Genomic DNA, 12,859 nt, shown 5'->3' on the forward strand with positions numbered 1-12,859 from the left:
ACGTGCTTGACAAATGAATTAGTAAAAATAACTTTTTAGATCAAATTTGACTAAAATCCCAACGAGGTTGATATGAATGTTTTAAGTCTATACCCAACTTTCTATTAGAATATTCTTTTTCAAAATGGGTAAAACTATCCTACTCAAATTATGGACAAATGTATACTTCTTTCCTTTGAAGTTTCTAATACTAGCCAAATTACTGTTAATTTGATGCTTTAAATACACAATTTGATGAAATAATGCTAATTATACTATGGTTAATTTTATACTAAAAATTGAATCTCATAGTTGAAGCATAAATTTTAACAAAAATAAATACAATTATCTACTATATAATAAAAGTTTAGCTCAGAAACTATAGTTGCATCAAGTGGCTACTCTCACTAATTGGTAAATTATTTTTATATTGTTTTTTAGGATATATTTCCTCAAATTAAGGGATAATTTTTAACAACTTTTTAATTTAGGTAAAATTTTATCATTTAAATTTCAACAAATTTAAATTTTATTCAAACTAAAAGTCTATTATAAAAAATTTTAAACTTAAATCCCAAATAACAACCCACATTTTCTTTATAAAAAAAATTAAAAAAAAAAAAAAACATGTTTTGACTTCTAGTCCAACTTGAAGTCTATTATCAATATTTTAAGAAAAAATAATTAGTAAATTAATTTTATACATTTAAAATTAAAAAAATTAAATTCTATTCAAACTAAAAATATATTGTCAAAAATTTCTAAACTTAAATATTTCAACAAATTTAAATTCTATTCAAAGTAAAAATCTATTATAACAAATTATAAACTTAAATCTCAGACAACAACCCATATTTTCTTTCTAACAAAACAACATTTTGACTTCTACTCCAACTAAAAGTTTATTATCAACATTTTAAGAACAATTAATTAGTAAATTAATTCTATTATATTTGTTATGATATATTTCCTCAAATTAAGGAATAACATTTAACAACTATTTAATTTAAATAAAAATAAAATTTTGTCATCAAAATTTTGTAAACTTAATCCAAAACATCTCACATTTTTTTTTCCCCTCAAGTTGCATCTTATTAAATTAATATTTTGTTAGGATATTAAGCTACAAGACTTTTGATTAATGGATAAGATTTAAAAATAATTTTATTTAAATAAAAATTTATCATGTAAGTTTTTTGAAATTTAAATTGCATATTAAGCCATAGCTTTTTAACATATACAATCTCTCTTAACCAATAAAGTCATCCTTATAATTAAATCCCTCAGAATACACCCCTCGTTGCTATATTTTTTTTTTTTTTCATTTTTTCCCAAGATGCTACTTACGCTTATGTTTTAATCTAATAAATTCATCTTATTTATTGTTATTTACTTATGAATTTGTGCTTAGGATATTATGTCAAAAGAAGATTACTATAAAGAAGCAAAACAATGGACACTCATTTAAGTTCTTGATTATCTAATGTAAATTTTTAATTTTTTTTTTATATTCTCAATTTTTGAACTCTTTTGCATATGTTTTGATTTTGGGTTTTGGTTATTGTATTTAATTTGTGAATGTGTTGATTTTTTTTTTTTTTTTTAATTAGACTATCACTAGGAAAAAATTTGTATTGAGAAACTGTTTTGTTTGTGATGGCTAGAGCATAAATTAAACATAACCCAAATAGGAATCATCAAACTCATTCCATATCTCATATTAAGAAATTAATATAAAGCATAAAGAGTATTTTCAAATATAAAAATAGATAAACACTAATAAAGTCCAAACTCTAAACAATTAGAACTTGAAGCAATTTTTTTAATTAAAATTATTTACTTATTTTATAATTTATTATTACTATCTATTTAATAGTTTTGTAATTTAATTTTATATGTGGTTTTTAAGAGAGAGAGAGAGAGAGAGAGAGAGAGATATTGTTTGGTGTGTGGCTTTGTTTAGATGACCAGTGTTGACAATCAATCATTTAGGATATCGGTTAACAATCTTCTAAAAAAATGATATTGGTTTACCAAAATTAAAGTATTAAATTATTAGAGGAAATTAATCATCATTGATTATCTAACACGTTTTCAATTTTGGGAGGGTGGGGGGAGGTAATTGTAGTAAACCCACATGTGATTTAGTCTATTTTAACTAAATCTACTTGTCATTTAAGAGTTTTCACTTAACCCACCTGAGGTGCCCTCTTCCTAAGGTTAGGCTATGATTACAAAGAGAGAGAGAGAGTTGTTCAGGAGATTTGATTTCTAAGATAGTGAGAGAGTTGTTCTTCAAAGATATGTTGTTCTAGATGGGGTTTTTTATTTTGACTTATATACTAAGGGTGTGCTCCTAATGGTAAAGGGAGAGGTGTATTACCGTTGTCCAACAGAGGTTACCTCAAGTGGGTTAAGTGACTCTTTTTCAACTATGGGCAGGGTTAGTTGAAACCAGCTAAACCATAGGTGGGTTAACTACAGTTACCCTTTTTGTTTAAACAGTTTAGGGTTTTAATTGGGTTAGGTTTATATTGATCTTTTATTTATAAGGCCTTATAAAGAAATGAAAAAGAAAAATGCTAAAACTATTATAAAATATGATGTGACAATGACTGTGAGATGAAGTTAAACTTAATTAATAAATGTTTGAATTGCTTTTATGTGATTGGTGGCATGTCAGTTTGTAAAACTATAGTAAAATTTTGTTGGCATCATTCTTACAATGTAGAATATCATTTTGGTCCTTATATTTTGAAGTCATTGTCAATTTAGTCAATGTTGTTTTCAATTTATGGTCAACTTGCAGTCAATTTTTATTAGTAAGTGTCAATGTTGTTTTCAATTTACGATCAACTTGCAGTCAATTTTTATTAGTAAGTTGATGGTATGGACTAAATTAACAATGACCTCAAAATATAAAAACCAAAAAAGTATATTTGCCGATCTTCAAAAAAATGCACAACCATTTAAATGAATGTAGTATTATAGAGTTTTTGGTCTTTTATAATAGTGCCTATTTTACTATAGGTAGAAATACTTTGTGGTAGGGGCTAAGGGGCTATATAGTTGGGGTATTTCTTTTTTCTTTCTTTTTGTCTTTTTCTTTCTTTCTTGTTATGTTCTTTTATGTTCTCTTGTGTTATTAATTTTTTTTTTTTTTATTGATGCCGTTTCCTTTTTTATTTTTATTTTTTAAATTTTAGTTTTCTCTCATATTGTTTGGTTGAGAGGGTATAAAAGGAAATTATGGAAAATTCATTTGTTTGGTTGAGAAGAAAAACGAGAGAATAGAAAATGTAAGTTGTATAAGTTTACTCTTATGCCCTTATTTCATTATATATATGAAATAATTTCTTTTTAATAAAATTTTACTAATTTATCAATTAAAATTAATAAAATCACATTCTATAGAAATTAAAAAATTATACATATTAATTTTTTTTCTCTTTGATATTATATTTATTACTTTTTTAGTATAAAACAATGGGGAAAAAAAAGCACACAGATAGATACTGAACAAGCAGAAAAAGAAAGAATAAAACAAGGGGGACAAAGTAAACAACTTCAAAAAAAAAAAAAAGTAAAGAAGAGAAAATGGAAAAGGAAAAACTAATGAGAGATGCTACGTTTACAACAATTTTACAACTTTTTTACAACAAATCACAGGTGGTTAGTTGTTATTGGTTCAAATTTGAAACTAACACTAATTACTTTGTTGCCCCAACAATAACAACTAGTAATAATCTACCACTTAGGATTTATTGTAAAAATGTTGTAAACATATCATTTCTCAAAACTAAAAGGACGAAAAGAATGAAGAAATAGGAAGAAAGAAATCAAAGAGAGAGAGAGAGAGAGAGAGAGAGAGAGAGAGATATGCCTATTAACCCTGTTCATTGTTACATTAAAGGGAAAAAAACATAACTAACTTGACTGCAACAAAATTAGTCGAGTTTTCCCCTTGAATTGGAGAAAACATTTTGGTTGGTTCAAGAAGAAAATACTTAGGTCCAACCAAAATTTTTCTAATTTTCCACCCAATCAAACAGCTCTTTTCTCTCTCCCATTTTTTATTTTCTTTAGAGTTTGTTTGGTTGGGGTGAAAAATAAGGGAGAAAAAAGTGGGAAGATAACTTAAGTTTTCTCTAGTTTTGATGGGAGAAGAAAATTAGGGAAAAGATGAGTGATCCATGGTATTTTCAACTGAAAGCGGTTCCACCAAAATACAATTGCCGTGACTCAGAGAGAAAACTAGGAACGAACAAAGAATGGTGATCTCGTCCTTGCTTACTATTACAACACCTGTTTCTTATATATATATATATATATTTTAATCAATTCTGCTTCTTTTTCCGTTCCTCGCCGTTACTTCTTTTTTTTCCTCCACCTATTTTTTTCCCTCTTCTTTCTTTTCCTTTTGCTTTTCGTCGGTTTTGTTGCCTAAAAGAGGGCATCTATTTTCTCACTGGATCTAGATTTTGATCTTTCAATCACTCTTCTTTTTTTTCTTTTTTCTTTTTTCTTTTTTGTTGAGAAATGTCGGTCTATATTATTTATCTTCTTTTTAATATTCTTTGTTTTTTTTTTTTTTGACCCTCTTTTTAATATTCTTTGTTGAAACTTGAAATTGTGTTTTATTTTTATGTGTCATCATAGTCTATTGACATCATTTAAGAAAAAGACACATTACTAGCCCATATAAATTATGTGTTTCTATCCTAAAATTTCCCAATTAATAATACCTTTTAAAAAAAGTTGGGGAATTGGTTTAATGAAAATAAAGTTGGGGATTTGGTTTTGGCTTTACTGACCAAGACCAATGTATTTGCATTAATATTTATATGGCTATACATGTAAATCTGTTACACCTGAAAAGATATAGCAATAATTCAAATTACAAGAAGAATATAAATTTTAGTTGTATGTATTTTTATCTCAATATTCTGCCGCATCTCTGTTTTATAGGATATTTGGTCTTATCTTAATCTTGAAATGATGAGATTTGAACTTGATACTTATCTTCTATCTTTCTCAAAATTAGCATCAATAGTATTAACTTAATCCTAATGATATGATATCTTAACACAACCAAACACATATAGCGAAAAAATAAACTCTCTTCTATCGTTCACCTTTTCTATCTTATCGCCATTTTTTCCCTTATCAATTTTCTATTCGTCCGACTAAATAAAGCCGCATACCTCTCTATAATAGTCTCCACAATGGACAATGCGTGCATGTCAAGAAACGTCGGCAGCAAAATCCAAAGTTTGCACGTGTCATCGGCACGTGACTCTTTCATGATCAGCACGTCACCCTCTCTCTCCCTCTACGCCACGTGTCTTTTTGTCATCTCAACAAGTTCTAGACGTTACAGTACTTGGTCCAAGTTGAACACAGTGTCTCTTAAATACCCAAAAATACCCCTCACTAGTACCGTCTACATCAAATCCCGACAGACCCATTTTTTGTAATTTCACCTTATTTAATATATCCGAAGGAACATGTTCCAAGACTTTCACTCAAGTGCCACTCCATTCATATATGTGGTCTTGTTCCCCGCTTTTTCTAGCTGTGATCATACATTAGCACACAGAGACAAGTTTCTTCCTTCTTGTCAAGGTGAGAATTTCCATTTTCATTTTCATTTTTATTTTCATATTTTAAGTTTCATCCATGCTTGTTTCATTCTTGTCTTGGTGAGATTGTTTTTCCTAATTTTTTTTTTTTTTTTGGAGATGTAGTTGTCAGAATCAGCTTTATTTTNGTTTTGGGTTTTTTTTTTTTTTAGGTAGGAAATTTCATAATTTGTGATGATTGATTAGTTATGAAGTGGAAACAACAGTGTCTGATCATAATAGTTCAAGTGCAACCAAGATTGACAATTTTTTTTGGAATTATATTAGAAAAGGAAAAGGGAAAGACACAAAGGATGTGTACTAGCGCAATTCAAAGAATACAACTCAAAATGAAAGAGTTTCAATAAAATCAACAAAAGACATTAAGGGGTGATTCCTAAAGCATGAATCCAATAAAAAAATATCCGTGAAATACGTTTTTTGGTGATAAAGGCAGGACATTTGATGCCATCAAACCCTGTCTGTTTCTTTCAAACCATATATTCCACATGATGCACGAGGGCAAGGTGTGCCACACCATGGCAGCTCTATGGTGCTGAATATGAATAGCAAGCACACCCAATTCATGTGGTCGTATGCCTTCTCAATGTCAAGCTTACATATGACAGTCGGAATACACGTTCTCAACCTACTGTCTAGGCATTCATTTGCTAATAGCACAGAATCTGTGATTTGTCTCCCCCTAACAAAAGCATTATGTGTATCATAAATTACGTTCCCAATAAAATTTTCAACCGATTAGCCAACACTTTAGAGATCAACTTATACATGCTCCCAATTAAACTTATGGGTTGAAAACTCTTTATATTTGTAGCCCCAGGTTTCTTAGGAATCAGGCTCCTGGAATACTTGCAACACAGTCTTCTCTTTCTAACTTTTGATTGCCAAACATTGGAGGTTGCTTATTATTTGTACCAGAACTGCCAAAGTTACCAAATTTTGTTTAAGTGATTTTTTATGAAATGTTCCGGATTTCATTGTTGCTGTTGGTCTACTTTGGATGTTATGCAGTCCATGTTACCTATATAACTAGACAATTCTTAGTTTTTAAAACACATGCCATAGTGCCATTGGGTATTTAGTACACAAATTACCCAGTTTGAACCTATTTTAGTCCTATTCAATACCTTTTGTGGGATGAACGTTAGTGTTATTGGTCAGTTCATTGTAAGTCAAAAGTGGATTATGTTTCTAATCCTTGTCATCTATTTTAGGTGATCAGTTGATGTGTTGTGCAAAAGAATTTTTGTAAAATAAACATTGAAAATGGGGGACTCTGAGGGAGACTTGTTGAGCTCACCACCAATGGAAAAATTGGGTGCTGGTGACCACTTGTCAGTTTGGAAAGACTATGGGGTATATGGAATTGTGGGTGCTGTTGTTGTTGGTATACTCATACCTATAGTACTTTCTTCTGTGTTCATGGGAAAGAAAAAGGAAAAGCAAAGAGGTGTGCCGGTGGAAGTTGGTGGTGAGGCAGGTTATGCTGTTCGTAATGCTCAGGCAAGTGAGTTGGTTGAAGTTCCTTGGGAAGGAGCCACAACCATGGCAGCTCTGTTTGAGCAATCTTGTAAAAAGAATTCACAATATAACTTTCTTGGTACTAGAAAGCTAATTAGCAAGGAATTCATCCCAGCTAGTGATGGTAGGAAGTTTGAGAAGCTACACTTGGGCGATTATGAATGGCAAACTTATGGAGAGATATTTGATCGTGCTTGTAACTTCGCATCTGGGCTTGTCAGATTAGGTCATAATTTGGACAGCCATGCTGCCATTTTTTCTGATACTCGGCCAGAGTGGTTCATTGCCCTTCAGGTAGCCTTTTCATCACAAGTAAATTTCATAGATCTCTTTCTGTTTTTTGGGGTTGGGGGTGGGTAATTTCTTTTTCTTTTCCTTTGATTTATATTTGTAGATGCAGGAGATGCTAAAAGAATTTCATTTTTTTGATTCTAGGGATGCTTTCGACAAAATATCACTGTTGTTACTATTTATGCTTCCCTAGGCGAGGATGCCCTGATCCACTCACTTAATGAGGTTGGTAATCACTGCTCTTGTATACTTAGGAGATTATATTGTCTAGGATATGGATGATTAACTCTGTGCAAATCCATATAATATTAAATAGCTAAAAACACAGGTTATGTATAGTCCTAAGTCAGAACTGTAAAATTTTGACAGACCCAAGTATCAACACTTATCTGTGAATCCAAGCAATTGAAGAAGTTAGCTGCGATAAGCTCAAGCCTTGAGAGTATCCAAAATATTATATACTTTGAAGATGATGGAACTGAAAATGATATTAGTGTTTCTGGAAGCATGAGCAACTGGACAGGCTCAGCTTTTTCTGATGTTGAGAAACTTGGGAAAACAAGTCCTGTTCATCCAAGCCTGCCTTCCAAAAATAGTAATGCTGTTATCATGTATACAAGCGGCAGTACAGGTCTACCAAAGGTTTGTTCCTGCTTCTAATTCCTTATGTTGTTCAATTGTTCTTTGCTGCATATGCCAGCAAGAGGATAAATTAAGAATCGTGCTTCATAACTCTTTCCCAATTGCCAGCACTGGAAGTCAAAGAACTTCGAGGCTTTTTTTTTTTTTTTTTTGGGTTTCGTTTTCTGGGTTGCAGATGCCCAGTTTGAATGTGGTCCAGAAACCCCAGTAATTTGTCTTTCTATAACTTATATTCCTTGACATTAAAGGTGTTAAAATTTATGTTTGCAAGTTCTTGGGGCAAGTTCTACTCCAGTTCCCGGAGATTTTCTAAGTGCTTGAATCCTGATAAACACTTTCTCAATTGTGTTTCGCCTCTTTTTTTGTTTATGTTTGTTGAAAGCTTTGTATCCTTACTCAATTTTTATTTTTATTTTTAAGATGGTATAATCTGTATCAATGTAGGGAGTCATGATTACTCATGGAAACCTTGTAGCAACTGCTGCAGCTGTTATGATGGTGGTCCCAAATATTCATAGAAGTGATATATACTTAGCATACTTGCCCTTAGCTCATGTTTTTGAACTGGCAGCTGAGGTATCTTCTTGTTTGCATTCTTATTTTCAACATTAATTGGTTGAGATTGTTTTACATGATTGTGGTTGTCCAGTCTGTGATGTTGGCTGCAGGTTGTTCAATGGGCTATGGTTCGACATTGACTTTAACTGACACTTCTAATAAAATTAAGAAAGGAACCAAGGGAGATGCTTCTGTGTTAAAGCCCACCATCATGACAGCCGTTCCAGCTATTCTTGATCGTGTTCGAGATGGAGTTCTAAAAAAGGTTTTGAGTTAAATATATTTTGTTGTACTGCATTTGTGATTAGTGCTTATTGGTGGTTGAGGCAAATAGTCAGCTCTCTTCTTTGCCATCTGTTATGATGTGATCTAGGTTGAAGAGAAAGGGGGGTTAGCGAAGAATCTATTCAACATTGCATATAAGCGACAATTATCTGCTATAGAAGGAAGTTGGCTTGGGGCTTGGGGCTTGGAAAGAATGTTGTGGGATGTCCTTATCTTTAAAGGAATACGCGCTTTACTTGGAGGAGACATCCGATTCATGCTATGTGGTGGAGCTCCTTTATCTGCGGATTCACAGCGGTTTATCAACATCTGCATGGGGTAATTGGATTTTCAATCATATATTATTCGTATTTTTTTAGTTTAGAATCGAAAGTTTAAAATGGTCTAAACTACCTCAGAAGTTCAAGTTCAATTCCATGCTAGATGCTCCATGGCTTACAATGGGTCGGTGTGCGTAATTTGCTCATAACAGTTTCTTTCTTGCGCTTTGTATTCAAGTTAAAGATGATTTTCTGAACACATTTCCCTTTTTCAGGTCTCCTATTGGTCAAGGATATGGCTTGACTGAAACATTTGCTGGAGCTGCTTTTTCGGAGTTTGATGACACAACAGTGGGACGTGTTGGGCCACCTCTTCCTTGTTGCTACATTAAGGTATGCCTCTACCTCTTAATGAAATTTTTTTACAGAATCATGTAAATTGTACTGTGGAGGGCCCAAATCAGCTCATAGTGGCTTAGCTTTGGTGAGTGCTTCCAACTGACAGTATCGTTCACAAGTTTGTGTTTCTGTGGAAGTTAATTCTTTTCTATTTCGTTGAATAAGACATGACTTGTACATTCCATTAAAAATTCATGATAATAAGCGTATTAGGTGTACTAAGTAGAATACTTTTCAATTGGGTTTTAAAAATATTGTTGATAGCATGCTTATGTACTTAAAGCTCAAAGCTCAAAACCCCAAGGTCTAAGTGCTTCTCTTGGTCAAGGTGAAGCTCATTTAATGAAGTATGTCTTGGGCACACTTTTCTGGTGCTTTTTGAAGAAACACAAAGGATGCCTAGGGGTGTGTGTGTGTTCTTTGTTAAAAAAATGAACAAAGTTTCTCTCCAAACTAGTTTGGAGAAAAACTCTACAAACTCCTCATATATCTCTATATTAACTGTGAATTTTGAAAATCTAACCGTTAAATTGCATGTTTTTATTATATTCTTTATGCATGTAAAATTTCAAGACGATCAAAGATTAATTACTATCTCATCAAACAAATGTTAAAATTTTAAATTTTTATGATCTAAAATTATGTATAAAAAATAAGTTTATTGATCGAATAGTAAATAATATCTAATTTGAACGAAATTTGATATGCATGTTAAGAACATAAAGAACATGAAATTTAACGATTAGATTTTCAAAATTCACCAAAAAAAAAAAAAAAAATGATATATGAGAAGTTTGAAAAGTTTCTCTCCAAACTAGTTTGGAGAAAATATTTGTTCTAAAAAAATTGTGAATCATTAAAATTAATTGCTCAATCTTGAAGGAAATGACATGGACCTTTGATTTATTGTAAGAACACTATTCTTAAGGTGCTATATTACACACAAAAAAGAATTGTTTACATATAAAATGCCTTGAACCTTGATAATTTACTTTTCTTCCTTTTTGTTCTTTGGCTTTTGGATATATTTTCATTGAACCATATACTTCTTTTAATCTTAGCTATTACAGTTATGATTTTTATAAGCACAAGAGGATTATATTAATATTATGTTTAAACTTTCCGTGACTAGATTATTATCATACTGTCCATTGATAATTGTTTTCAAAATTACTATATAAACATTTTAAGAAATTGGAAGAGCTTATGAAAAATTTGAACTTCTAAACTTTGTGTGATTGTACTATCTATTTTAGCTAATAGGAAAAATATTACAATTTTGATTTATTAAATTTTTAATTAAATGTTATGAATCTTCTGTTAGAGGTAATAATATATTGTTTTTTAAAAAGTGCACATTTTACTTCAATTAGATGCACTCTTGCACTTTGCACGTACGCTCCAAAATCCCTGTGTGCTTAAGTCCGCTTCGCACTTTTACTAGCACTGGTTTTAATAAGTTCCTATTATTTGTTACTGTAGCTTGTTTCTTGGGAAGAAGGTGGATATAAGTCAACGGACAAACCAATGCCTCGAGGGGAGATTGTAGTAGGGGGATTTAGTGTAACTGCTGGTTACTTTAAAAATCAAGAAAAAACTAATGAGGTGTACAAGGTAATTTCCAAGCTGTGTCTATGTGTCTTACTTCTATTTACTTTTCACATATGCTGCAACTTGATCTTGCAGTCTGTATATACTGCTACTCATGATCTGTTACATGTTACAGGTTGATGAAAAGGGCATGCGCTGGTTTTATACTGGTGACATTGGACAATTTCACCCTGATGGATGCCTTGAAATTATTGACAGGAAGAAGGATATTGTGAAACTTCAACATGGAGAATATGTCTCCCTTGGAAAGGTGCATTAAACATTTTGCCTTTTATTCTTGATAGACTAAGCCTTGGAGAAGAAGTTTTGCTTGGTGCTGATTGGATTAGTGGCTGCATTATTACAGGTTGAGGCAGCTCTCTCGACAAGTAATTATGTGGATAATATCATGTTACATGCAGATCCCTTCCATAGTTATTGTGTAGCACTAGTTGTTCCTTCACATCAAGTCCTAGAGAAGTGGGCACAACAAGCTGGCATCAACTACAGAGATTTCTCTGAGCTGTGTGACAAGGCTGAAACTGTCAGTGAGGTCCAGCAATCCCTTTCTAAGGTTTGTGTGTTTTTGTTTATCTCCTGAATCCAAAACTATGTTGACAAAGTAATATTTGTTATATCACTACTGCTGCCAGCGCTCAGAAGACAAATTTAGGAGATATGTAGGTTTCATTGTTGAGAGATACAAATACACTTGCATTTGGTGGTGGGGGAGGGGAAGTCAATCCTGTGAGCGTTAGGTAGTCTGGTTTGGAAGGTCTCACTCTCAATTTTGTGCCATCACTGTGCATGTTGCCAATCTACTTCCAAATTCATGCACTTACACAGAAAAAAAAAATGCCATTATGCACTTAAAGCAAGTGAGAGACTGACAAAGTCATACTAGTTCCTCGCATCATAATGCCATTTGCATTGTATATTTCACCGATTCTTTTGTTTCCTTTGAAACAAACCAATCCGCATATGTGAAAATAATACTATATTCCACCATCTTCATGAATTTTCTTGCATTCATCCCTGTTATTGGTATGTCATAATATGCACAAAGGGGCGATGAACTTTTTCTTTGATTTTTTAAATGTCTGCAGGCTGCAAAAACAGCAAAATTGGATAAGTTTGAAACTCCTGCAAAGATTAAGTTGCTGCCTGAAGCATGGACCCCCGAGTCCGGATTAGTCACGGCTGCTCTCAAGATAAAGAGAGAACAACTGAAGGCTAAGTTTAAAGATGAGCTTCAAAAATTATATGGGTGAAATATGTATATAAAGAGAGAACAACTGAAGGCCAAGTTTAAAGATGAGCTTCAAAAATTTTATGGGTGAAATATGTATTTGGTGTATGTATTTTCCTCTGTTGTGCATTTCTGCTATATTTTCAAGACACGCAAGTAATGTTTTTCTCAATTTTCAAAATTTTCCAGTAAAGAATATATTCTGACAGCATGATACTAATGTTCATAATTAAAATTTCATTTCATGCTGCTTGCCATAATTACATTATTTGTGGCATTTGGGCAAACGGCAGAGACCGTATTGATATTTAAATTACGGGGAGAAAAAAGTAGACCATATTGCTCTGTCAAAATCAAACTATTGCCCGAAAAAATCTAGTGACATTTGTTGGCTGGGGGTTTATAATATGATGTTTATGGATTATTAGAGATGTAGAAGCATA

At 32.0% G+C, this 12,859-nt stretch overlaps 1 protein-coding gene across 2 annotated transcripts; it reads left to right on the forward strand.

Annotated features, from left to right (window-relative positions):
- Window positions 1–5,479: 5,479 nt before the first annotated feature.
- On the forward strand, window positions 5,480–12,627 carry LOC112029596 (long chain acyl-CoA synthetase 8). 2 transcript variants are annotated; one of them, XM_065767806.1, is made up of 12 exons: window positions 5,480–5,604; window positions 6,836–7,436; window positions 7,578–7,658; window positions 7,803–8,075; window positions 8,520–8,651; window positions 8,725–8,898; window positions 9,007–9,236; window positions 9,454–9,571; window positions 11,060–11,191; window positions 11,304–11,438; window positions 11,535–11,741; window positions 12,274–12,627. In XM_065767806.1, the coding sequence occupies exons 2-12, from the start codon at window positions 6,888–6,890 to the stop codon at window positions 12,436–12,438; spliced, it is 2,196 nt and encodes a 731-aa protein (XP_065623878.1). In that variant the 5' UTR covers window positions 5,480–5,604; window positions 6,836–6,887; the 3' UTR covers window positions 12,439–12,627. The 2 variants fall into 2 exon arrangements, with proteins under 2 accessions (XP_065623878.1, XP_065623879.1); XM_065767807.1 differs by having other exon boundaries at window positions 5,499–5,604; window positions 6,844–7,436.
- Window positions 12,628–12,859: the final 232 nt, after the last annotated feature.

The sequence above is a fragment of the Quercus suber genome, unplaced genomic scaffold (assembly GCF_002906115.3).
Source record: "Quercus suber isolate HL8 unplaced genomic scaffold, Cork oak 2.0 scaffold_850, whole genome shotgun sequence".
Lineage (NCBI taxonomy): Eukaryota > Viridiplantae > Streptophyta > Magnoliopsida > Fagales > Fagaceae > Quercus > Quercus suber.

Coding starts and splice junctions, on each gene's coding strand:
- LOC112029596 (XM_065767806.1), top strand. CDS start 6,888: ATGGGGGACTCTGAGGGAGACTTGTTGAGCTCACCACCAATGGAAAAA. Junction 9,237..9,453: donor TTTATCAACATCTGCATGGG/GTAATTGGATTT, acceptor TCCCTTTTTCAG/GTCTCCTATTGGTCAAGGAT. Junction 11,742..12,273: donor TCCAGCAATCCCTTTCTAAG/GTTTGTGTGTTT, acceptor AAATGTCTGCAG/GCTGCAAAAACAGCAAAATT.